This window comes from Musca domestica, unplaced genomic scaffold (assembly GCF_030504385.1).
Source record: "Musca domestica strain aabys unplaced genomic scaffold, Musca_domestica.polishedcontigs.V.1.1 36, whole genome shotgun sequence".
Classification (NCBI taxonomy): domain Eukaryota; kingdom Metazoa; phylum Arthropoda; class Insecta; order Diptera; family Muscidae; genus Musca; species Musca domestica.
In genome coordinates this window covers 3564904-3591792 of record NW_026712318.1, presented here as the reverse complement: position 1 = coordinate 3591792, position 26889 = coordinate 3564904, and the positions used below count along the sequence as shown (strand labels likewise).

The 26889-nt window shown below is 35.6% G+C and overlaps 1 protein-coding gene across 1 annotated transcript; it reads right to left on the bottom strand.

The window, feature by feature from the left end:
• Positions 1–336: 336 nt before the first annotated feature.
• Positions 337–17840, bottom strand: LOC101889421 (carbonic anhydrase). The gene is made up of 4 exons (XM_005185491.4): positions 17295–17840; positions 1303–1760; positions 825–1055; positions 337–731 (listed from the first exon to the last, which is right to left on the bottom strand). The coding sequence occupies exons 1-4, from the start codon at positions 17341–17343 to the stop codon at positions 492–494; spliced, it is 978 nt and encodes a 325-aa protein (XP_005185548.2). The 5' UTR covers positions 17344–17840; the 3' UTR covers positions 337–491.
• Positions 17841–26889: the final 9049 nt, after the last annotated feature.

The following is a 26889-nucleotide window of genomic DNA, read 5'->3' as shown; positions in this document are numbered from 1 at the left end:
GATACCCATATTGGTTCTAAAAAACCGGTTATATTTGGATTTTTACCCGAATTTTCGGTTCAAAAACCGAATAACCGGTTATGACCTCCGGGTAAAAATAACATTTCATCAGGAGGCCAAAATTTAGCCATAGAAAAAATTGTAGATTGTTCCGAGAGTTATAGCTGGACCCGGATGTTTCTCTTTGAACACCCAATTCTGGTCTTGCATGAAAAAAAAAATTAAACAAAGGCAACCTAAGGCCAATTAATTTTTCTGAATAACTTAAAAATAAGTTTATAATTTATTCAATAATATGGCTGAAAATTCTACAAAAAAATAATAACTAATTGCGAAGAAGTTGTAGACGGTATGTATGTTTGTAATCAGACATGCATATGTAAAATAAAATTATCAAAATAATAATAATAATACTATTAAATTCTAAAATTGTACAAGAGTATTTTGTTGTTGTTGTTGGGTTTTTTGTTAAATTAAACTACTACAGCTAATTAATGGTTAATGTAGACACACGCCACCGCCAAAATGCCAACCAAGACAATGGGTTGGGCAAACGTTGGAGCTGCATCCCAGGCATCTACAATGGGTATACTACTGGCCCCACCTTCCTGGGGAAGAAGCATTTCTTTTTTGGCCCGATAAACTTTACGATTGTTAAGCGGTTGAACCGGTCGGAAATTGTGTGTCAACGACGAGCCATCGAAGGTCTTGAGTGAACGGAAACGATCCAGCTGGAAAAAATAATGGCAAATTGCAGGGATTATTTTGTTCTGCTTTAGGAAAAAGGAAAGGGTTTGGAAAATAAAAAAAAAATCATTTTTTACCAATTTTGAGGCTATTCCAATGGGTGTATTGAAATCCATCCAAATGACATCTTCACTACAGGGTGGCGTGGTCAGGGATCCAATATAGGTGTAATAGCTATTCAAATTGTCGGGCATTAAACCGAACAGCGTCAAGGCATCCATGTTGGCAACCGAATTGGGTTCTTCAATCTTCCCCAAATTACTGGTGAACGTATCGTAATCATGATCAGCAGCCTGATCCGAACTTATCTGGGGGAGGAATTATCAAAGGGGGTTAGCTGAGTGCATTCAAAAGGGATACAAATTTTAGCTACGCTACGTGATTAGGGGAATTCCAGGTATCTACATTTCCACATGCATTTGGTATTTTCCGTATACTAGCACAATACAATTACATTTAGACACACTCACATATATACATATGTATGTATTTTAACCACTACCCACACGACTTACACCAATACACATAAAAAAATCTAACCCTCTATGTATTTACCTCATAAAAGAATGCCATCACCGCCACACCATCATCGCGCTGTGTTGCCTCGGCAAAATCCTTATACCGAATATTACGAAACACAATGTGCAGCTCCATCGGAAACGAAACATTGTTTATGCGATCCTCACTGCCAACCGTATTATCTTCGCCCCAATGAAAGTGCAGCTGTTGAAACTCATAGTTTCCCTTGCCAGCTAGCGGTCCACCCGACACCATGGGTGCCTGGCCGTCGTAGATCAGTTTCACCTGGACCGTATGCCCATTGTTCGTCATGGTGGCATTCAACGGCTTCTTGTCGAATTTTTCATATTTTATTTCAGGATACCGTCTATCAATGACATCGACATCATTGATATTGATGGGACTTTGATGCTTGCCAGCACACTGATTGTAATGCTCGCTCCAGTGATCTGGTCCCATGCTGCCGTAATATGTGAATTCCGATTCGCCATAGACTGGAAATTGTAAATAAAAGATAATATTTTTTAGTGTCGGTGTGGTCACAAACATAGGTCAGATTTGCTCGTTTTTACTCGCAAGGGAGAATGCTCAAAGAGCAGTAGTTTTACAACTCTTACTCTTTTGTTTTATGTGACAGCATTGCATGTTACTCATGTTCGAAAAATACGAGTGGGAGTCAAAATGCTCAAAACGGGGTAAGGGTTTCCTCTGAGAGTAAAATTGAGGAGAAAAATGTATTTTGTCTACCTATTTGTGTGTTCGAGCAAACAGGTTTTGCTATTGCTGTGAGCTGGGAGAGAGAGAGGGTTACATTAGCAAGAGTAGTACTTGGATTCCACTCTCACTCGAAAACGAGCAAAACCTCCTGGATTTTAATCGAGCTACATAAATAAATAGTGTATAGGCGATTTCTTTTTCGCAGGGGTACCCCTCTTCCAATTCGGTTGGGGTCACAAGAATTTCGCAATGAAACTGACTAATCAGGTTTAAGGCATTAAAAATCGGAAAAATGTTTGGCCTGAATCTTTCAATATCTCTAAAATCGGAGACAACCCCTCTAATTCTCTTATAAGGTAGAAGACTTACTACTTTTCGCCTATATGAATACACTCCAAAATTCAGAAGGAATTACAAATTTTCAGAAAAAGGCCCTTTGAAAAGTATTGATAAAATCATAAAAAAATACTGAAAATAGGGAGTTACATTATATTGTGACCTATACGAAGCCATGAACATGTATTTGCAACTTCAAACAATTCCGGTGAATAATGTCGCTAAAATAATCAAAATACCGAATATTGGGAGGTACCGTTTTATGGGGGCTATACGAAGTCCTTGATCTACAATTTTTTCAAGTACCTTTACTTTTTAAAACGCGAATTCTAAAAATATTATTTTTAAGGACCTTCTGTTTTTGAAAATTGGATATTTGAAAGATGTTTTTCAAAGACCTTTAGATCCTTAGGCTTGGATTATTAAAAGATTTTATTTTCAAAGACCTTTAGTATTTGAAACGTATATTACTAAAGTACCTTTAAGTCCTGATACGTGGATTTTTAAAATATCTTTTTCCAAGAACTTTTAGGCGTAGTTTTTTAAAAGATTTTTTTTCAAAGACCCTTAGTTTTTGAAATGTATATTTTACAATTCAATTTTCTAAGAGGCCTTTATGTCCTTAAACGTGGATTTTATAAGCAATTTTAAAGAGGTCCTTAAACCTGGATTTTATTAGAAAAATTTTCAAAAGATCATTCAAGTTCTAAAACGTGGATTTTATAAAAAAATCAAAATGTCCTTCAAGTCCTTAAACCTGGATTTTATTAGAAATTTTTCAAAAGATTGTTCAAGTTCTAAAACGTGGATTTTATAAAAAAAATCAAAAGGTCCTTCAAGTCCCGAAACGTGGATTTTATAAGAAATTTTCAAAAGGATCTTCAAGTCCTTAAACGTGGATTTTGTAAAAAAAAATTCAAAAGGTCCTGCAAGTACCTAAACGTGGATTTTGTAAAAAAATCAAAAGGTCCTTCAAGTCCCTAAACGTGGATTTTATTAGAATTTTTTCAAAAGATTCTTCAAGTTCTTAAACGTGGATTTTGTAAAAAAAATCAAAAGGTCCTTCAAGCACCTAAACGTGGATTTTGTAAAAAAATCAAAAGGTCCTTCAAGTCCCTTAACGTGGATTTTATAAGAAAATTTTCAAAAGGTCCATGAAGTCCTTAAACGTGGATTTTATATGAAAATTTTCAACAGATCCTTTAAGTCATTAAACGTTGATTTTATAAGAAAATTTTCATAAGGTCCATCAAGTCCTTAAACGTGGATTTTATAAGAAATTTTTCAAAAGGTCCATCAAGTCCTTAAACGTGGATTTTATATGAAAATTTTTAACAGATCCTTTAAGTCTTTAAACGTGGATTTTTTAAGAAATTTTTCAAAAGGTCCATCAAGTCCTTAAACGTGGATTTTATATGAAAATTTTTAACAGATCCTTTAAGTCCTTAAACGTGGATTTTATAAGAAATTTTTCAAAAGGTCCATCAAGTCCTTAAACGTGGATTTTATATGAAAATTTTTAACAGATCCTTTAAGTCTTTAAACGTGGATTTTTTAAGAAATTTTTCAAAAGGTCCATCAAGTCCTTAAACGTGGATTTTATATGAAAATTTTTCAAAAGGTCCATCAAGTCCTTAAACGTGGATTTTATATGAAAATTTTTAACAGATCCTTTAAGTCCTTAAACGTGGATTTTTTAAGAAATGTTTAACAGATCCTTTAAGTCCTTAAACGTGGATTTTATATGAAAATTTTTCAAAAGGTCCATCAAGTCCTTAAACGTGGATTTTATATGAAAATTTTTAACAGATCCTTTAAGTCCTTAAACGTGGATTTTTTAAGAAATGTTTAACAGATCCTTTAAGTCCTTAAACGTGGATTTTTTAAGAAATTTTTCAAAAGGTCCATCAAGTCCTTAAACGTGGATTTTATATGAAAATTTTTCAAAAGGTCCATCAAGTCCTTAAACGTGGATTTTATATGAAAATTTTTAACAGATCCTTTAAGTCCTTAAACGTGGATTTTTTAAGAAATGTTTAACAGATCCTTTAAGTCCTTAAACGTGGATTTTTTAAGAAATTTTTCAAAAGGTCCATCAAGTCCTTAAACGTGGATTTTATATGAAAATTTTTCAAAAGGTCCATCAAGTCCTTAAACGTGGATTTTATATGAAAATTTTTAACAGATCCTTTAAGTCCTTAAACGTGGATTTTTTAAGAAATGTTTAACAGATCCTTTAAGTCCTTAAACGTGGATTTTTTAAGAAATTTTTCAAAAGGTCCATCAAGTCCTTAAACGTGGATTTTATATGAAAATTTTTAACAGATCCTTTAAGTCCTTAAACGTGGATTTTTTAAGAAATGTTTAACAGATCCTTTAAGTCCTTAAACGTGGATTTTTTAAGAAATTTTTCAAAAGGTCCATCAAGTCCTTAAACGTGGATTTTATATGAAAATTTTTCAAAAGGTCCATCAAGTCCTTAAACGTGGATTTTATATGAAAATTTTTAACAGATCCTTTAAGTCCTTAAACGTGGATTTTATAATTTTAAAAGGTCCTTCAGGTGGTTAAACGAGAATTTTATAAGAAATTTTTCAAAAGGGTTTTCAAGTCCTTAAACCTGGATTTTATATGAAATTTTTTAACAGATCCTTTAAGTCCTTAAACGTGGATTTTATAATTTTAAAAGGTCCTTCAGGTGCTTAAACGAGAATTTTATAAGAAATTTTTCAAAAGGGTTTTCAAGTCCTTAAACCTGGATTTTATAAGGAAAAATTTCTAAAGGATTTTAAATTATTAAAATTTTAAACAATTCCGGAGGATAATGTTGCGTAAATTATCAAAATATCGATTATAGGGATGTATATGGGGTCTATACCGAACCTCCGACCTATATTGACAATTCTATGCGAAGATATTTCTTACATAATGGGAACACATGCTGCTAATTTACAGCAAATTCGGGTTAAAATTGTGACTAAAACACCCAAAAAACTTAAATCTTTCAGTATCAAAAGTCCTGCACACATCTGAGTAAAATTTTATCAACCTACTTCATTTCGTTCGGAAGATAGAGTAATTTCTGCAGACGGGCATCGCTAAAACGACATAGAATTTTATGCTGATCAAGAATGTGTGGTCTAAAATTAATATTTCGAGATGCTACAAACGGAATGGCAAACTTAATATACCCTCCAATACTATTGTGTGTGGGTTATAAAGAGAACGGTATGGGCCCAATTAACTAGATACACTACTAAACGAACTTGGCGAACGAACGGGCTGGATATAGTCCCGATCGTTCCATTCGCGGAGAAGTTTATTTGAACTATTTCGTTTCGGAATGATAAACTAGATAATAATAGATATGGCAGCATTTGTAAATCTTTGGAAGAGAGAAGTTTGTACAGAGAAGTCATTCTGAGCTCTCTTACGAAAACAATTTCCTTCTCCTTCTCTATTTTTTAGGTCTTCTATTGACAGACCTTCTATAGAAAACATATCTTCTTTAGACATTCTATGATCAGAAGGGTTTCTTTAGACGAAAGACTTTTCAGCGTTTCATATCTCCTACAGGTCTTGTATAGAAAAATAGCGACCTTCTTCATGGCCTCCATAGATTGAAGACTTGCTCCAGATCTTCTATAGATATAATGCGTTCTTCAAAATTGTTATACCCTCAGCCATATGGCTACATAAGGTATATCTTATGATACGACCAAAACGTGCCTCATCGAAATAACGATTTTAGGTCCTAGGTCTCGTTTGGATCAAATCCGTTTCAGGACATTTGGAGTCGATCTAGCGATGTTCGTCCGTCCGCATGGCTGGCTGGTGTGCACGATAACTCTCGAAGGGCGTATCCGATTTGATCCAAACTGGGTACATCGTAATATTATTGTCAAACTTACATAGAGTTCGGAGATGGGCGATATCGGCCCACTCCTTCTGGTACTTCCCCCACAAAATGCCAAATTTTTTCAAAGAAAATAATTTACTGCACAGAAAGAGAAAAGATAATCCGATTTAGCTCCAATTTTGCGAATCCTAATATTTGCATCAGAGCTAGGCCAGGCGAGAAAATGAACAATATTGGTCCACTACATCAAGTACCTCCCCAACAAACGGTCAAAATTTTGAAAAATGAAAAATCTTATAAAATGTGATGAAAGAGTTCGATTGACTTCAAATTTCACATATCCCAATATTTATATTAACCCAAGGTCTGGTATGAAGATGAAATATATCGGTTCACTCCTTCTGGTACCTCCCCCCACAAAGGGTCAAAATTTTGAATCTTCATGAAGCTCATAAGACGAGAAATTAACATCCGATTCTATTCAGACTTGGCACATCTCAATATTTTTATCGACACAAGATCTGCTATAGAGATGGTAGAGATCGAACCATTCCTTCTGGAACCTACCCCCACAAAGGGTCAAAGTTTTGAATATCCAAAACAATGGCAAAATTCGAAATAAGCAGCCGGTTCTCTTCAAATTTCACACATTCCATTATTTCTACCAAAACAAGATCGGCTGTGAAGATGGGATATATCGGTCCACTCCTTCTGGTACCTCCCACACAAAACGGGTCAACATTTTGAAAATCCGCGTAGCAAAAAACGCAAAATTAACATCCAATCCCATTCAGGCTTGGTACATCTCAATATTTCCATCAACACAAGATCGGTTATAAAGATGATATAGATCGGACCATTTATTCTGCTACCTCCTACAAGGTTTAAAAAAACGCTAAAAGAAAGCTAAATAAGCATCCAACTCTCTTCAAATTTCACACATCCAAATACTTTTGTGAAGATAATATATATCTGCGAACACCTTCTGGTTCCTCACGCACAAAGGGTAACAATTTTCAATTCTTTTATCTGTCATAACTTGCGAAGCAAATCCAGCAAATCAAATTTCGTATTTGAAGTTCGTACTGGATACTATAGCCCTTTGTCAGAAAATTATCTGTGCGGGTCCACGTCTTCGTATAGCCTTCACATAAAGGTACCTACCGATATTCGGTATTTTGATGATATTAGCGACATTATTCACCGGATTTGTTTCAAATTTGGTATTTGAAGTTCGTAGTGGATACTACAGCCTTTTGTCAGAAAATTGTCTGTGTAGGTCCACGTTTTGGCATAGTCCCCATATAATGGTACCTTCCGATATTCGGTATTTGGATGATTTTAGCGACATTATTCACCGGAATTGTTTCAAATTTGGTATGAGAAGTTAGTAATGGATACTATAGCCTATGACAGAAAATTGTCTGTGCAGGTCCAAGTCCTTGTATAGCCCCACATATAAAGGTACCACCCGATATTCGTTATTTTGATGATTTTAGCTACATTGTTCACCGATTTTTTTCAAGTTTCGAATTTGAATATTTTAATAGCTTATGACAAAAGTTACCTATGTTGGTCCACGACGTCATATAGATCCAAATATAACGGCTACATTCGGTATATTTAGGATTTTAACAGAATTTTTAACGGATTTTATTTTTTTTTGAAAATTACCATTTTTTTTTTTCAAATTGTGGAGGGTATTCAAAGTTCGGCACGGTCGAACTTAGCTGCTTTTTGATTTGTTTTAATTTATTTGCAAATATTTTTTTTCCAACTCAATAAAACTTTTATAACTGTTAACTTTGTATGTAAATAAATTCCCATAGGAAAAATTCTGCAATCTTGATTTTGTATATTACCCTGGTATCGTATCGGTCTCACCTAGTGCCAGGCATTGTTATAAAATACTTGCGAACGTACTTACGGACGTACGTACGGACGTATGTGATAAAATATAATTTATTTGTTTGTATATTTAGTGGCAATTATCTGAATTCTTCGATAATTAGATGCAATTATTTCAGAACAATAATGCATTCGAAATAGGCTTGATGTGTGGATGCCTCGCGGTTGGTTGATTGTTTGGGGTGACCGTTCGCCGCCAGGTCTTAACTCTGTTTGTACTTTTCCACAATAATAATGTTGTTTTTCCAATTTTCAAATGGTCGGCCATTGCCATTGAATAGGCCATGGGATGTATAGATGTATGTGTGTATAAATCTAATCATATGTATATTAAGTATATGGATATATTATGCCTACATTGTTGGTTATTCGAAAAAATATTGTTAAGGGAAAAATTTTAACATTTGAAAAATTCCAATGAAAAAAAATCCCTAAAAACTGGTTTTCACTACAAATGATAAATATTTAAGTATTGTCTAACATTGTAGGATTTCGGGGGGTAAAGTAAATTAATTTCAACACCCGGAATCTAAACTCGGGAAGAAAACACAATAATTTAACTTAGCTTTGTAATAAATACTTAAAATCAATTTTTAAAATCCGAATTCAGAATTCTTGATTTTTTTAAAATTGTAGCTATAAGTTACTGCTCAATGCAGTCAGAAAACAGGTATATTTAAATATATTTTAACATCTCTTAACAATATTCTTAATATTCAAAATTTCATGGGGAGATTCGGAAGAATGGAACAATATTGTCCATTTCGTATCTGACCTAAGTCTGATATAAATATTACAACGTACCAGATTTGGATTACGTCGTTTGACTTTATATGAAATGTATGATAATTTTTGGAAAATTTTGAAATGTGCGTAAGATACCAGAAATAGCAGAACCACTTCATCTCAAACTGCTAAAAATATTTAGATTTTCAAAATTTAGGAAAAATCGAACATGTATTTTAAATTTTATGCGAATAATAAATACATGTTATACTTTTAAGGGGGGGAGGGGGTTTCAGAAGGAATGCAGCGTTAAATTAATACATTCTCATAAAATCTCTGGCTGTGAAAATACAAATACATAAATACAACAACAAAGACCTCAAGCTCGAAAAACACTTGTTTCATTAAAATATAAAAAGGTCAAATAAAAAGGAAAAACATTAGCTGTGAGAAATATTTAGATAAACCAAGTTTAAATAAGTTAAAAAACAGAACGAATTTGGAAATTTTCAAAAAAAAATCAGACAAAAATTCTTAAAAATACTGTGTATAGCCTTTATATTGGGGTCTCTACGACGTGAACCTACATAGGCTTTGAAACTTGAAATAAACTGTGAATAATGAATGAAAAGCATCAAAATATCGTATATATTGGGCCTATACAAAGACCTGGACCTGCATACACAATTTTCTGTCACAGACTGTAGTTCCCATTACGAACTCTAAATATGTAATTTGAAACTACTCCCGTCAATGATGACGCTAAAGTTATCAAAATACCGAATATTGGGAGGTACCGTTATATGGGGGCTATATGAAGACGTGGACCTGCACAGACAATATTCTGTCTTAGGCTGTATGTAGTACTCATTACGAAATTTAAACACACATTTGAAACAATTCCGTTGAATAATGTTGCTAAAATCCTCAAAATACCCAATATCGGATGGGGTCCGTTATATGGGGGCTATAAGAAGACGTGGACCTGCATAGACAATTTTTTGTCATAGGCTGTAGTATCCATTACGAACTTCAAATACAACATATGAAACAATTCCGGTGAATAATGTCGCCAAAATCATCAAAATATCGAATATCCATAGGTACTGTTATATGGGAGCTTTGTGAAAACGTGGACTTACATGGCCCATTTACGAACTCAACCTGCCTACTGGCAGACAGACAGACATCTAAAACAGCTACAGACGAACAGACTTAGAATTTTACGCTGATCAAGAATATGTATCTGGGTCTGACGTGAGTATTTCGAGGAGTTACAAACGGAATTACAAAGTTAATATACCCTTCATAGTATGGTGGAGGGTATAAAAATATCGTTGACCCGTTTTCGTAAGTAATGAGAGATATCATTATTTAAAATTGTGATATTTTGTGGGGGAGGTACCAGAAGGGGTAGGCCGAGATATTCAATCTTTATACCAGGTCTTGTGTTGATAGAAATATTGGGATGTGCCATGTTTGAAACTAATGGGATGCTTATTTCGCGCTTTATATATCGAAGCGATATCTACCATCTTCTCACTAGATCTTGTACTAGGAGTAATTATGTTTGTTGGTAATTGATATATATTGTCGATTTTCGCCCTCTATGGCTGAGGGTATAAAAATTAGTAAGTTGGGCCGGGCTGAACTTTGAATACCTTCACCATTTAGAAAGAAATTACAAATTTCAAAAAAAGAAGTAAAAAAGCAGCTAAGTCCGGTCGGGTCGAATTTTTTACACCCTCCACCATTTGGAAGAAACTTAAAAATTTTCAAAAAAAAAAAAAAAATCCGTCGAATAATACTGGTGAAATGAAAAGCGTTATATGGGGGCTATATGAAGACCAGGACAATATACCCTCCAAACTATGGTGGGGGTAGAACAAGTAAAAATGAATATTGGTTCTAGACCCACCATGGCTAAGTCGATCTAGTAATGTGTGTTCCTCCGTCCCTTTGTCCATATTAATTTGGTAGCAGTTTTAGTCCGATGTTCCCAAAATTCTTGAAAAAAAATGGCCTAAATTACCCGTCTGGTGGTTGATATTATTTACAAAAATATTTTCCGGATTGGCAGTATTTATACCGAAATGTATGGATTCCTAGGAATCTTTAGTCAAAGTTTGCCCAAAATTTAATGTACGGACGAAACAAAGCCGGCCTTCCTTGACCACCTCCCGATGTATACTTTAAAAACGCCGATACATGTGTCTCATATTTTTAGCTCTACTGTTATAATCTACTCACTTCTCACCGCAATTATTTTTTTGTGTCGCCCAGTGCTATTTAACCACAAGATCACCATACCACGATGGTCTATAAAATAAACAAACTCTATCTGGCAGATAGATATATTGGATAGTTCTTTAATTATTCTGATGAAATGTAATAACCACTCGAAGTTGAAGATGAGTCAATCGTTTGCGGTTGTTACGATGACTTTGCAAAATGTGGAAATTCTATTTTCAATACCAGACACCAAAATACATACAAATGTACATATCTATCTTTATGTATGTGGCAGAGTTAGCTTGATATAAAATAATTACAGAAAAAATATGAAACGTAAATAATTATGACAAATGAATTGACCTCCATCATGGATTCTTGCCAAAAGTGCCAAAAGATCAAATATTAAATTTCAGTGAGTATAGGTCATGGAGATATTAACTTAAATAACAGAAAACCAGTAAAGAAAGTCTTAAAGTCGGGCTGGGTCGACTTTATGATACCCTACACCACTTTGCTAATTTAGTAGAGCTCCACATAACAATTAAAAGTTTTTATGGGAGAATTCAATCATACACGCTATGATTATAATTATAATTTAAAGTTCAAAGGACTAAACATGCCGAAGCATTTGTATCTTTTAAATTCGGACTTGTATTGACCATTTGGTGCACAATTAATTTGAAATCGGATAAATATATATATGGGAGCTATATCCAAATCTGAACCGATCTCGATAAAATTTGGCAAAGATATTTCTGAGCTGTATTTGATATATTTCCCTGAATATCGTTGTTACGGAGTGCATATTACGGTTGTGGGTAACAAATATAACAAATCGGATGAATAATATATATGGAGGCTATAGCTATATCTGAACCGATCTTCACCAAATTTGACATACTAGCTTCTAGACTCAATTTGGTCGTATGTGCCAAATTCCATCCCATTTGGACAAATATTAGATGTTTGGTGCACAATAAAAGGTAAATCGGCCGAAGTTATATATGAGAGCTATATCAAAATCTGAACCGATCTCGATAAAATTTTGCAAATGTATTTCTGAGCTGTATTTGATATATTTCCCTAAATATTGTTGTTGCAGAGTGCATATTACGGCGGCGGTGGACAAAAATAACAAATCGGCAAAAAGGCAAATCGGACGAAGATATATATGGTAGCTATATCTAAATTTTGACCGATTATCTCCAATAGGGTTCGTCCTTGGGCCAAAAAAATGATCTGTGCAAAATTTCATCTGGATCGGGCAATAAATGCGACCTGTACTTTGTTTACAAAAATACATGGACAGACGGACAGACGGACGGACGGACAGACGGACGGACGGACATGCATAAATCGACTCAGAATGTGATTCTATGCAGATCATCAAAAGGAACTATGGGTCTATCTCGTTTCCTTTTGCCTGTTACAAACAAATGCACAAAGACATAATACCCTGACCACCTTGTGGTGTAGGGTATAAAAATTAAATGCAGTCGTTAATCAGTAAATGTATGTGTACAATGCACATTTGAGCCTAAACAATTATCGGCTAAGTGATACTGTAATTTTCTATCGTTTCTGATATCTTTTTTTGTTTGTGGTATAGTTTTATAACGATTTTATACTATTTTAAAATGGACTTGAGAATACAGTATTTTCTGCCTACTTGCTCATTTGAAAGTTTGAAAGGAATCTTGTACAGGTATGCCCTGGGGCCTAGTTCAATTTTTTTGCAGAGAACTTTATAGATTTATCGTTAGAATGTTTGGGTCATATCAAATACACGCTTTAGCAATTTTGAATATTTAATTTTGATTTCAAAACAAGTAAAAAAGCTGTAAGTTCGGCCGGGCCGAACTTTGAATACATTCCACCATTTGTTACAAATTTAACAATTTTCCAAATAATAAAATCCATTAAAAATTCTGTTAAAATTTTAAAAATACCGAATGTAGCCGTATATTAGGATCTATACGACGACGTGGACCGGCATAGGCAACTTTTGTCACAAGCTATTACAATATTCAAATGCAAAACTTGAAAAAAAAAAAATCGGTTCATAATGTAGCTAAAATCATCAAAATACCGAATATAGGGAGGTACCTTGGGGGTTATAAAACGTGGACCTGCACAGACAATTTTCTGTCATAGGCTGTAGTCTCCATTACGAACTTCAAATACAAAATTTGAAATAATTCCGGTAAATAATGTCGTTAAAATCATCAAAATACCGAATATCGGGCGTTATATGGGGGCTTTAAGAAGACGTGGACCTACATGGTCCATTTCTGATGAAGAATATATATACTTTGTGGGGTCTAAAATGTACATTTCGATATGTTACAAACGGAATGACAATCTCAATATACTCTCTATACCATGGTGGGGGTATAAGAAGTAAAAATTAATATCGGGAGGTACCGTTATATGGGGGCTATACGAAGGCGTGCCTCTGCACGGAATGTTTTTGTCATAGGCTGTAATATCCTTTACGAACTTCAAATACCAAATTTGAAACATTTCCGGTGAATAATGTCGGTAAAATCACCAATATACCGAACATCGGGAGGCCCTACACCACTTTGCTAATTTAGTAGAGCTCCACATAACAATTAAAAGTTTTTATGGGAGAATTCAATCATACACCCTATGATTATAATTATAATTTCCAATTCAAAAGACTAAATATGCCGAAGCATTTGTATCTTTTAAATTCGGACTTGTATTGACCATTTGGTGCACAATTAATTTGAAATCGGATAAAGATATACATGGGAGCTATATCCAAATCTGAACCGATCTCGATAAAATTTGGCAAAGTTATTTCAGAGCTGTATTCGATATATTTCCCTGAATATCGTTGTTACGGAGTGCATATTACGGTTGTGGGTAACAAATATAACAAATCGGATGGACAAAATATATGTGGGAGCTATAGCTATATCTGAACCGATTTCGATCAAATTTGACATACTAGCTTCTAGATTCAATTCGGTCGTAAGTGCCAAATTCCATCCCATTTGGACAAATATTAGACGTTTGGTGCACAATAAAAGGTAAACCGGACGAAGTTATATATGGGAGCTATATCCAAATCGGATCCGATCTCGATAAAATTTAGCAAATGTATTTCTGAGCTGTATTTGCTATATTTTCCCAAATATTGTTGTTACAGAGTGCATATTACGGTAGCGGAGGACAAAAATAACAAATCGAAAGAACAGTATATATGGGAGCTATAGCAATATCTGAACCGATTTCGATCAAATTTGGCATACTCATTTTTGGCATACTTATTTGGTTGTATGTGCAAAATTCCATACTATTCGGGCTGATATTACACGTTTGGTGCACGTTGGTCACACGTTTGGTGCATATATCTAAATTTTTACCGATTATCTCCAATTTCAATAGGGTTCGTCCTTGAGCCAAACAAATGATCTGAGCAAAATTTCATCTAGATAGGGCGATAAATGCGATCTGTACTTTGTTTACAAAAATACGTGGACAGACGGACGGACGGGCGGACATGCATAAATCGAATCAGAATGTGATTCTATGCAGATCATCAAAAGGAACTATGGGTCTATCTCGTTTCCTTTTGCCTGTTACAAACAAATGCACAAAGACATAATACCGAGACTTTGTGGTGTAGGGTAATAAAATATCCGTTGGTGGATAATGCCTGTAAAATTCAAACAAGTAAGCGAAGCTATATTCGTGCGGGGCCGACCATGTGATACCCTACAACACTGCAATATGTTGAAAGCCTCCTTATGTCCTAATCCATTTTATAGCTTTTATAGCATGCAATAGTCCGGGTCGATTGATTTTCAATTGTGACCTGTAGAGCGACTGCAGCAGTGGGAAATATTATTTTTTTGTTGGTCCATTCGAACCCCTAAATGTGCATCTCCATGGCAATAGGCTTTTATTCTGACCCTGACCCTACCCCCATGCAAAATTTCGTGATGATAGGACGATAAATGCGACCTGAGGCTGTTGAGGGTATTCTACCTCAACAAATAGTGTTGCGAGGTGTAGAAAACCTTTAGAAATTTTACAAGCCAAAATTGTAAGTCAATTTGAATTTTTTTAGATTTTATACTTTTCTGACAAGAGACCATTCCGAATTGATGTGAATTGTGAAAATTAGACCAGCGATTCTTGTCCTATAAGCGGAACAACTAACATCAATTTCTTTTACATATAGATTTTAACTATTTTGATTCCCATATCTTGGCTATCAGCATCACTATAATGGTCAGAAGTGTCCTTTTGAAGCATTTGCGATTTTGCTAGGATTAAAAAAATTGGAGGTTTAGATTAAATTTTCTTATTGTATTATTTTTCCGATGACCGTCCAAATTGGTAGGCTTCTATCCATCCCTATACTCTAACTCCTAGCAAAATTCCGCGTCGTTTGGTCTATAATTGTGGCTTGTAGAGCAAAAGCAAAATCAAGAGATTTTCCTGTTTTTGTTCCATTTCAACCCGTTAATATTTTGTGATCATCTCCAAAAACAGTAGGCTTCTATTCTGACCCTAACCCAACCTCCATTTTCAATTTCGCGAGAAAAATTGCGATCTGTAGCCTGATTACAAATTAACATGGACAGACAGACGGACGGACATACATAGCTAGAGCGACTAAGCTCGGCGAGATAGGAAGATCAATATACAGGTTTCTACGTGGGGGGCCAATATTAAAATTTGGAACAATTGCGGTAAAAAGCGTGGACCAAAATGTGGACCTATATAGCCCATTTACAATACCAAAAGTCCTGCAGAACTATCACACAGCTGATTAAAATTTTATCAACTTACTTCATTTCCTGCGGAAGCTAGAGTGAGTTCCACGGACGATTAAGCCATGTCCGTCCGTCTGACTAACTTCCGAAACAAATTATGTAGGTTGATAAAATTGCACTCAAATGTATGCTGCCTATAGGTCCATATTTTGATGTAGTCGTCATAAAACTTTGTTGCATTTTTATACCCTCCACCATACATAGTATGGAGGGTATATTAAGTTCGTCATTCCGTCATCGACATCGAAATAATAATTTTAGACCCAACAAAAGCGATTTAGCCCAGTCCGTCTGTACGTCTGTTGTAATCACACAGTAGTCAAAACGAATTAAGATAGGAAGCTAAAATTTTGCACAGATCTGTTTTTTGTCGACAGGCAGGTCAAGTTCGAAGATGCGCTATATCGGTCCACGATATCGCCCCCTTATAACGGTACCCCACGATATTCGGTATTTTGATAATTTTAGCCACATTTTCCAATGGAATTGTCTGAAATTCTACACAAGGAGTATGTCCCCCAATAATCGTATGTCCCCCATACAACGATTTCCCCCGATATTCTGTATTTTGATGATTATAGACACATTTTCCAAAGGAATTGTCTGAAATTGTACACAAGGAATTCTTTGTGAGTACTTTACCCCCTGAAAGTGAATATATAGGTTCAAAATATCGTATATCCCCCATAAACCGGCGCCTTCCAATATTCTGTATTGTTATGATTTTAGCCAGATTTTTCAATGAAATTGACTGAAAATCCATACAAGGAGTTCCTTGTGAGTACTTTCCCCCCAGACATAGATTTGTCAATATAGGTCCACAATATCGTATATCCCCCCATATATCGGCTCCTTCCGATATTCGGTATTTTTAAGATTTTAACAGAATTTTTAATGGATTTTATTTTTTGAAAATTTCTTAATTCGTCCCAAATGGTGGAGGGTATTAAAAGTTCGGCCCGGCCGAACTTACAGCTTTTTTTTTACTTGTTGGTACATTTTTAGTACTTTTAGGTATCCAATGCTATTTAGCCCTTGTTAGTGTTTGGTACACTTTTAGTGCAAATTACCAAACTTGACTGCAATTAGTTTGGTGTTGTTTATAGTCTTTTTCCCCCAAAATTAAATTTTTATTTCGCCATGCCTTGTAAATTAACACAATAGAAATCTGTCACCAAATTATGAAATTTAAACTGAAAGTTATGACTTAATATTTGTGGCGGAACAAACCTCGCCAAAACTTGGAGAGTGGCAATTGCTATTGCCATAAAACATACTGACCATTTTCGGAGAAAAACATTTTGTTTTACATATTTTTATTGACTTGCCGCCGTTTCATACTTTCAATTAATGGCCAAATTACCAAAATTGTTATTCGAACTAATAGATTACCCAATTAAGGAGATTTACAATAAATATTAGCGATTTCTTACCACAACTCACGATGGCTGTTGCGAACAGCCACAATTGGAATGCCAGCATAGTTTCTTTCTTATCGGCAATAATCCAGCACTTGAGTTAGTTAGAGAATCCTTGCAGAAGGATCTTAGGATCTCCTCTCTTCTCGTTGCAGGCAATTAAATTGTGATTTGTAACAAGAATTCAAAATGGAAATGAATATTCACTCAAATTTCCCAGCAAAAACAACAATTAAAGGGGGATAACTGTTATTCTTTATTTCAAATTGCGGATTATTTTAAAATTCCAACTAAATAATTTTTATTCATTTTTTTTTCAAAAACACTTTTCATCAACTCTTTTTTTTTTGGCTTCCGTTTGAAATTATCCGTTCCCAAAACAAAAGTACGAGCTTTAATAGTTTTGATGTTTTTTTATGTTTGTCACACACGCCAATACAACACGTCCCGTCTTAAGCTCTGCTTAATGCCGAATGGCTGGTGTTAGTATTTCAAACAGTGGCTAGCGTTAGTCAACAACGGAAAACCACTAAAAACCAGGCAATACTCACTGCTGCCCTTTCATTGTGCAGAGGGACAGACAGTCAGCTAGATAGCCAGCCAGCCAAACGATAAACCCAAAACCAACACATAGCCAGTCCAACTAACTCTCTATTGTGTTCATCCAGTGCAATCAACGCGCGTACAAGGTAGGTAATGTGACCGTATGTGTGTGTGTATGTTTGTATGTGTGCCCACTGTCAAAACGAGTGCGGCAAGCTATGGTCTGGAAAATTTTTTATTAAGCGTTTCTTCATCTTCGGCTTTTGATTTCGAGGTGACTAACCGCATAAGTGTTTTCAGGGCAGGGGGGAATTCCCAAAAAAAAAAAAAAAAACAAACTCGACTTTTCATCCATCCTCTGCCACATTAAGAGCCGAGGAATCGTAAAGATCGATGATAAGAGATTTAATGACTTGTCTAGTTTTCTAAGCAAATAATTACTACCTGCTCTGGAGGTAAGACAAAAGGCGTATGAAGGCAGATTTATGACCGTGATTGTTGCACATCACTTGTAATTATAAAATGCTATGGCTCAAAGATTTACTAACCTTTAGCTGAGAAGCTAAGATTATTTTTTAGGGTAGACGAAATTTCATTAGCATTTTCACTTTCACATCTGTCATTGGAGGGATAGAGTGAGAGAGATAGACCTTCATTAGGATAAAATGCCTTATGGAGGATTTTTCAAATTTTCAACCTCTCTTATATCGATACGAGTTGGTTCGTATATATGTTATTTTAAGCATTACCAGTAATGACAACCATATACCCCCTGCATTACCAAAATTCCGAATTAATGACAAGTAATGATTTATTCTCATAAAATTAATAAGGCAAAATAACTTACGTTTATTGTACCAAGTAATGAGTTAAGGCGGTACAGGAAAAATACGTCGAACTACGAAAAGTAAAAAAAAAACATTTGAGTTCGGCCGGGGCAAACTTTTAATACCCTCCACCATTTCGAAGGATTTTAAAAAATTTCAAAACAAACTTACAAACTTACGTTTATCGTACCAAGTAATGAGTAATGGCAGCACAAGAAAAATAAGTCGAACTACAAAAAGTAAAATAGCATCTAAGTTCGACTGGGTAGAACTTTTAATACCCTCCACCATTTTGAAGAATCTTGAAAATTTTCAAAAAAAAAAAAAAAAAAAAAAAAAAAAATCCGTCAAAAAAAGCCACTTAAATGAAAATCGTTAAATGGGGCTATACGAAGACGAGGACCTGCATAAGTACTTTTTTGTCATAGGCTGTAGTACCGATTCCGAACTTCAAATACGAAATTTTGAAACAATTTCGTTAAATAATATCGCTAATATTATGAAATTTGAAACAATTTCGTCGAATAATGTATCTAATGTCACCAAAATATGGAATAAAGGGAGGTACCGTTATATGTGGGCTATATGAAGACGTGGACTTGCATAGACAATTTTCCGCCATAGGCTGTGCTACTCATTACGAACTTCAAACTTTAAATGCGAAATTTGAAACAATTCCGGTCAAAAATGTCGCCAAAATTATCAAAATACCCAATATCGGGGGGTAACGATATATGGGACTATACGATATCGTGGGGAAATTCTCTTCCAGGGAGCAAACTGCTCAGAAGGAACTCCTTGTATGGAGTTTTAGACAATTCCATTGAAAAATTTAGCTACAATCATCAAAATAACGAATATAGGGAGGGTGGTAAGATAAAAAAAACTGCAACAAAGTCAAACGCTATAATTTTTACATATTTTTTAATTTTTTCGAATGAAAGCAAAAAATGTCGGAAATAGCATCAAATTTTAGAATAAGTTTTGAGTTGTTCGAATTGGTCACCTTTAGCACAAATTACGGCCTACAGACGGCCAATGAAACCGTCACACGCTGCCTGAATCTCCTCTGCGGTATTTTGGCCCATTCCCGGCGAAGCGCTTTCTTGAGGTGATCGACACTTTGGTGTTTTTAGTGCCAACTTTGCTTTCCAAAATACTTCAGACACAGTAGTCCAACGGATTGGTATCCGGAGATTTTGGTGGCCATTGTGCGCTGGACATGAAGCGATGAACCTCATTTGTAACCATTCTTGGGTGGCGCGTACTGAGTGCAATGGTGCTGAGTCCTGTTGGAATGTCCAAGGACTGCGGCCAAAATATTTGCGTGCCCATGGATTTAATACACCCTCTAGAATATTTTCGCGATAATATTCGTCATTTATTCTGATTCCCCGGTCGATTAATACAAGCGGAGAGCGACCATCGGCTGTTATGGTGGCCCACACCATCACCATGGAAGGCGCTTGAGTTCTTGTGGCCAACCGAAGGTGCATATTTTAAGCTGACCTCTTTGGCAAGTAAACACTATCATTTTGTCTATTTACAAACTGCTGGACAACGAATGTTTTCTCATCAGAGACGGAGAAAACCAAATTCGGCAGTTCACCACCTTCTGCCAAGCGAAGCAACTCTTTTGAGTCTATTTTCTTTCAGTTGCGGTGTAAGTTCTTGCACTTTTTGGAATTTCAATGGCTTTACCCCGAACTCATTTTTCAATATTTGCGTTATGTTAAGCTCACGACCCATTTTTCGGCCACTGCGACGCGGGTTTCGATCAAGTCGCTTCTTTACTTTTCGAACCATTTCTGCTGATGTTGCTGTTTTCTTCCGTCTACTTCCTTGACGTCGGGCTATTCTAGCAATATCACGGTAACGGTAATGGGCGATGGTACGAGACACAAAATATTTATTCACATTTTAATGCTGGAGTGCTCTAACGATAGCCACTTGTGGTTTTCCAGCCGAATATAAAGAAATCACACTATCACGCTTGAATTCCGTCGCAAATAACTTTTTTCTGGAAAATTCTCACCAAAATGCTTTTGTACGCTTGTAAACAATATAATGAGCTGTCACTGGAATAATTTTAACAGCTGTCGGACGAGTGGCTTAGAAATTACAGCAGTCTGTTGTTGGTTCCAGTTTTTTCATCTCACCCTGTATATGTGCAAATATAGTACTATTTAGTGCTTTTCGTACACTTCTAGTACATAGTTCCAAAACTACCCCTATATCACAAACTAGCTACCAACTGGGACCCAATACAAAATTCCAGCTTCATTCGTTCAACCTAAATAAAACTGTTTCAAATTTGGTACCATTTAGTACAGTTCGAACACTTAGTACACATTTCAAGAACCACCTTCATATATCAAACATACTTTCCAACCATGATTCTAATACCGAATTTAAAGTTTCTAGGTCTATCCATTCACATTATACCAAATTGTGCCATTTTAGAACTTTAGTAACATATTAGAACATTTCCAAAAGTTCGAATTTGCAATAACCCATTGGTGCATCTATCCCATACTCCATCAGTGACTCTCATTCCCAATTTTAGACCTCCAGCTCCATCGGTTCATCACAATTCCAATGTGTACAAAAATTTAGTACCATTTAGTACACATAAGTACAAATTTCCAAAGCTACCTACATATTTTAATACTACACTCCGTCAGTAATCTTATTTCCAATTTTCAGGATACCAGCTCTATTGGTTCACCCAAACTTTAAATTGTACCAAATTTAGTACTATTTAGTACACATAAAAACGAATTTCCAAAACTACTTACATACCTAAGTCCTATAATTCAATACCAACCTTATTTCCAAATTTCAAAATTCCTACTTTGCTGGTTCTCACAAAATGTAAATTGTACCAAATTTAGTACCATTTAGTACACATAAGTACGAAATTCCCAAACTACCTACATTCCTCAGTCCTAGAATGCAATAGAAATCTTACTTCTAAATTTTGAGCATTCCAGCCATATCGGTTTACCCAAATCAACATTTTACCAAATTTAGTACAATTTAGTACTTTTCGTGCACATAAGTACACATACCGAAAACTACCTCTATATCCCAATTCTACACTCCGCCAGTAATGTTAAGTTCAAATTTCAGGATTCCAGCTCCATCCTTGTATCCAAATTCAAATTGTACTTTATTTAGTACCGTTTAGTACTGTTCGTATACATGAGAATACACTTCCAAAAATACCTCCTTACATCGACTCTATTCCTCAACCTTGATCCCCATTCCAAATTTCAAGTTTTTAGCTATAACTGTTCTAAACGGTACTAAATCTAGTACATGGTACTAAATCGTACATTTGTAGTGCGAATTTCCAAAAAAATACAGGGGAGATAAAAAGCTGGAATCAACTTCAGACTGCCGTCATTTCTAAGCCACTCGTCCGACAGCTGTTAAAATTATTCCAGCGACAGCGCATTATATTATATACAATATAATACTGGTGATACTGGTAGCGTATCCCGACGTCAAGGAAGTGGACGCAAGAAAACAGCAACATCAGGAGAAATGGTTCGAAAAGTAAAGAAGCGACTTGATAGAAATCCACGTCGCAGTGGCCGAAAAATGGCTCGTGAGCTAAATATATATCGCGATATTCCATTCGGCAAATAATGAAAAATGAGCTCGGGTTAAAGCCATTGAAATTCCAAAAAGTGCAAGAACTTACACCGCAACAGAGAAGAAAATAGACTTTAAAGAGCTAAAGAGTTGCTTCGCTTGGCCAAAAGTGGTGAAATGCTGAATTTGGGTTTCTCCGTCTCCGATGAGAAAATAGTCGTTGTCCAGCAGTTTGTGTTTACTTGCCAAAGAGGTCAGCTGAAAATGTGCACCTTCGGTTGGCCACCAGAACTCAAGCGCCGGCCATGGTGATGGTGTGTACCGCCATAACAGCCGATGGTCGCTCTCCGCTCGTATTAATCTACCGTGGCATCAGAATAAATGTCGAATATTATTGCGAAAATATTCTGGAGGGTGTATTAAAGCCTTGGGCACGCAAACATTTTGGCCGCAGCCTTTGGACATTCCAACAGGACTCAGCACACGCCACCCAAGAATGATTACAAAATGAGGTTCCTCACTTCATTTCCAGTGCACAATGGCCACCAAAATCTCTGGATAGCAATCCGTTGGACTATTGTGTCTGGAGTATTTTGGAAAGCAAGGTTGGTCCTAAAAAGTACCAAATTGTCGATCACCCCAAGCAAGCGCTTCACCGGAAATGGACCAAAATATCGCCGAGCAACATTCGGGCAGCGTGGTATTGTTACATTTGCCGTTTGAAGGCCATAATTCGTGCCAAAGGTGACCAATTCGAACAAATCTAAACATATTCTTAAATTTGATGCTATTTCCGACTTTTTATTGCTTTCATTCAATAAAATTAAAATAAAACTTAATTAAAAATTATGGCGCTTGACTTTGTTGCCGTTTTTTTATCTCCCTGTATTTGTTTATGACTCCTAGTTATATCTCTTAGACGTTCGAAAAAATAGATAAAATGTCGTGTATTTTTCCATTAACCGAAATATTTGTTAGTCATAAAAATCGCCTCCAATGGAGAGGGCAGAGCAAATTAACACATTAAAGTAATGGAAAATAAATGATGAGTGACGTCTTCAAATCTGACGGTGTGTTTGCATGCAGATCAATGAATCAATCAAACGATCTAGGATGTTTGCCGTGTGAACGAATGAATGAATGAACGGCTGAATTTAGTTGTTAATGATTTTATTATTGTTAACATAAGTAATTGCGATGAGCAACTTTACGGATTTGACGATTTTCGCTGACGTCACTGTTGGACAATTCATCCATTAACTTTTAGTGACTACGATTGGGAAAGAGGAACTGATTTAAAAAAATGATCAAACCTACGCACATATTGCGTGATCTCTAATTAAATTAATTTAGAACACTTCTTATTGTGTTTTAAGATAAGGAAATAGAATGTGAACATATATGTATATATGTATATAGGGTGGGATAAAAAAACTGCAAAAAAGTCAAACGCCATAAATTTTACATTTCTTTCTTAAATTTTATTGAATAGAAGCAAAAAATGCCGGAAATAACATCAAATTTTAGAATAAGTTCAGATTTGTTCAAATTGGTCACCTTTGGCACGAATTATGGCCTTCAAACGGCCAATGAAACCGTCAAACGCTGTCCGAATGACGCTCTGCGGCATTTTGGACCATTCTCGGCGAAGCGCTTGCTAGAGCTGATCGACACTTTGGTATTTTTTAATGCCAACCTTGCTTTCAAAATACTCCAGACACAATAGTCCAGCGGATTGGTATCCAGAGATTTTGGTGGCCATTGTGCGCTGAAAATGAAGCGAGGAACCTCATTTTGTAACCATTCTTGGGTGGCGCGTGCTGAGTGCGATGGTGCTGAGTCCTGTTGGAATGTCCAAGGTCTCCGTCAAAAATGTTTGCATGCCCAAGGCTTTAATACACCCTCCAGAATATTTTTGCGATAATATTCGACATTTATTCTGATGCCACAGTCGACTAATACGAGCGAGAGCGACCATCGGCTGGCCGGCGCTTGAGTTCTGGTGACCAACCGAAGGTGCACATTTTCAGCTGACCGCTTTGTCAAGTAAACACGATCATTTTGTTTGTTTACAAACTGCTGGACAACGAATGTTTTCTCATCAGAGACGGAGAAAACCAAATTCGGCAGTTTACCAATTTCGGGCAAGCAAAGCAAATTTGAAATTAAGATTACTATTTGAGTGTAGGATTGGCTTAGGTATAAACCTTTGATAATTCGTACTTATGTGTACTAAATAGTACTAAATTTGGTAAAAATTGAATTTGTTTGAACCTAAAGAGCTGGAGTTCTGGTATTTAGAATTATTTTTTGAAAAGAATACAAAAAGTAATATATGGTACAAAATTTAGTACTGATTGAACGTATAGAGTTGGATATCTGAATTTTTGTATTAGGTTTCAAAATTGGTGTGGGGATGGTTTTCGAAATACGTATCGTAGATGTACTAAATCGTACTACAATTTGAATTATGGTCTGTATTGATGTGTAGGGTTGAGATATGAAGTGATTTTGCCTATGCGTACTTTCGCGAACGAAAAGTATCAAGTGGTACTAAATTTGGTATTAGGTATCCATATTAATAAAAGAGTAAAAAATCAGTGACTGATTCATTAACGCCTAGACGAAACGGCTGAAGCTAGAATCTTGAAATTTTGCATGTGGCTCAAGGCTGGGTTTTATGGAAATTCGGACGAAAAGTGTACTAAAGGTACTAAAAATCACTAAATTTCATACTTTCTGGCATTTTTATGAACGGATACAGCTAAAATCTTGACATTTGGTATAAAAATTAAGTTTGAGAAGTAGTGTTGATATAAGTAGGTGTTTTTGGAAATATGTACTAAGTGTGACAACTGTACTAAATGGTTCTAAATTCGGTACAATTTGATTTTGGTTAAGTGGATTAATGTGTAAATTCAAAATCTTTGTATTGGGGTCTCTGCTGATGGGTAGGGTTAGGATAAAGAGTTGGGTTTTAAAACGCGTACGAAAAGTACTAAATTGGTATTAAACTTGGTATTACGTGAACTTATACTTCTCAAAATCTGAAATTTGGCATTAGGATCATTGTTAGGGTGTAGGATTTAGATTTGGAGATGGTTTTGAAAATACATACTAAAAAGTACTAAATTATGAATAAAGTGTAAATGAAAGAAGCTGGTAATTTGAAATGTTGATATTGGGTTCCCTGTTGGTGATAGGTTTGTGATAAAGAGGTGGTTTTGGAAATGTGTACTACAAGGGCAATAAAAGTACTATTTAGTTCTATATTTGGTACAATTTGGTATTGGGTGAACAGATAGTGCTTGAAATCTGGTATTTGGTATTAAATCTGGAAATTTGTTATTAAGGTCACTGTTCATGTGTAGCCTGGGCATATGGAGGTTTCGGAAATGTGTACCATAATGCTACGAAAAGTACGGAATTGTACTATATTTGGCATAGGGTGAAGAGATAGAGCTGGAATCCTGAAATGTTATATTGAGATCTCTAGTGGTATCTGGAATTGAAATAATTGTACGAATAGTACGAAATGGTACTAAATTTGGTATATGATGAAGGGATAGAGCTGGAATCCTTAAACTTAATATTGAAGTCTCTGTTTGTAACTGGAATTGAGATATGGAGGTGATTTTGAAGATGCGTACCATAATTGTACGAAAAGTACTAAATGATACTATATTTGGTATAGGGTGAAGGTATATAGCTAGAATCCTGAAATTCTTAATAGATGTCACTGTAGGTGTCTGGAATTGGGGGTATGGCCGTTTGCTGTGGGAATTATGTCCGACAAATTTTCCCAGAAAGAAAATAGGGCTTAAGTTTAGTTTAGGGGCAATGCCCGGATATAACAGCCGATTTTTTCACATGCAAAAACCTGATTATGGCCAATTATTTTTTCGTCGGGAAAATACCCTGTTACCCGGTTATTTGACTTGAAGTTTCGGATACCCGGTTCTAATCAACATCATTTCAATTTCTACAATCATTAGAAAGCTTATGGCAATACCAATCCAACAAGTTACATGACCACTTGTAGGATTGTTTGACCCGGTTCCGCAGCAATACAAAAAAATGGTATTTTTGTATCGGAACATTTTGAAAAACTCCTAAAAAATGGGCCCATTATATGATATTCGGATCTATATACAATATTATAGCCTACACTCTTACCTTTTTCAAAAAGTGATATATGCGTTGATATCTTTTAGTTCCGAGTGATAAAAATCATAAAATTGAGATTCACTAATATGTATGCATATGTATTCGGCCAGGGCTTGAGATTTTCTCCTCTGGGTTATGTCCAACAACGGCTATGCGATCCATCGTTTTTTTAAACATTATCACTTTTGTATACCATCATCTCCTTTTTGTATATATCAGTGTTGTAGAACTGGATTAAACCCAGATTTTGTATCCAAACTTTCGGGTCGAATAACCGGGAATTTCCCCCACGAAGAAATTATTTTACCGTTATCGTAATGAGGTTTACGTCTGCAATCGTTTTGAACGTAATCCCCCTAATAATGGGGATTATAACGATTTTTTATATAACCCATCCATTATAGGGGTTATGATCGCCATAATTGTGCCATACAACCCAAGGTGGTCAGGTATTAAATCTTAGTGTTTTTTTT

Excerpts from the sequence above, each read along its gene's own strand:
- LOC101889421 (XM_005185491.4), bottom strand. The coding sequence starts at position 17,343 with ATGCTGGCATTCCAATTGTGGCTGTTCGCAACAGCCATCGTGAGTTGT. Across the intron at positions 1,761-17,294 it reads AACAGCCATCGTGAGTTGTG|TCTATGGCGAATCGGAATTC; the intron begins GTAAGAAATCGC and ends TACAATTTCCAG. Across the intron at positions 1,056-1,302 it reads TGATGGCATTCTTTTATGAG|ATAAGTTCGGATCAGGCTGC; the intron begins GTAAATACATAG and ends TTCCTCCCCCAG.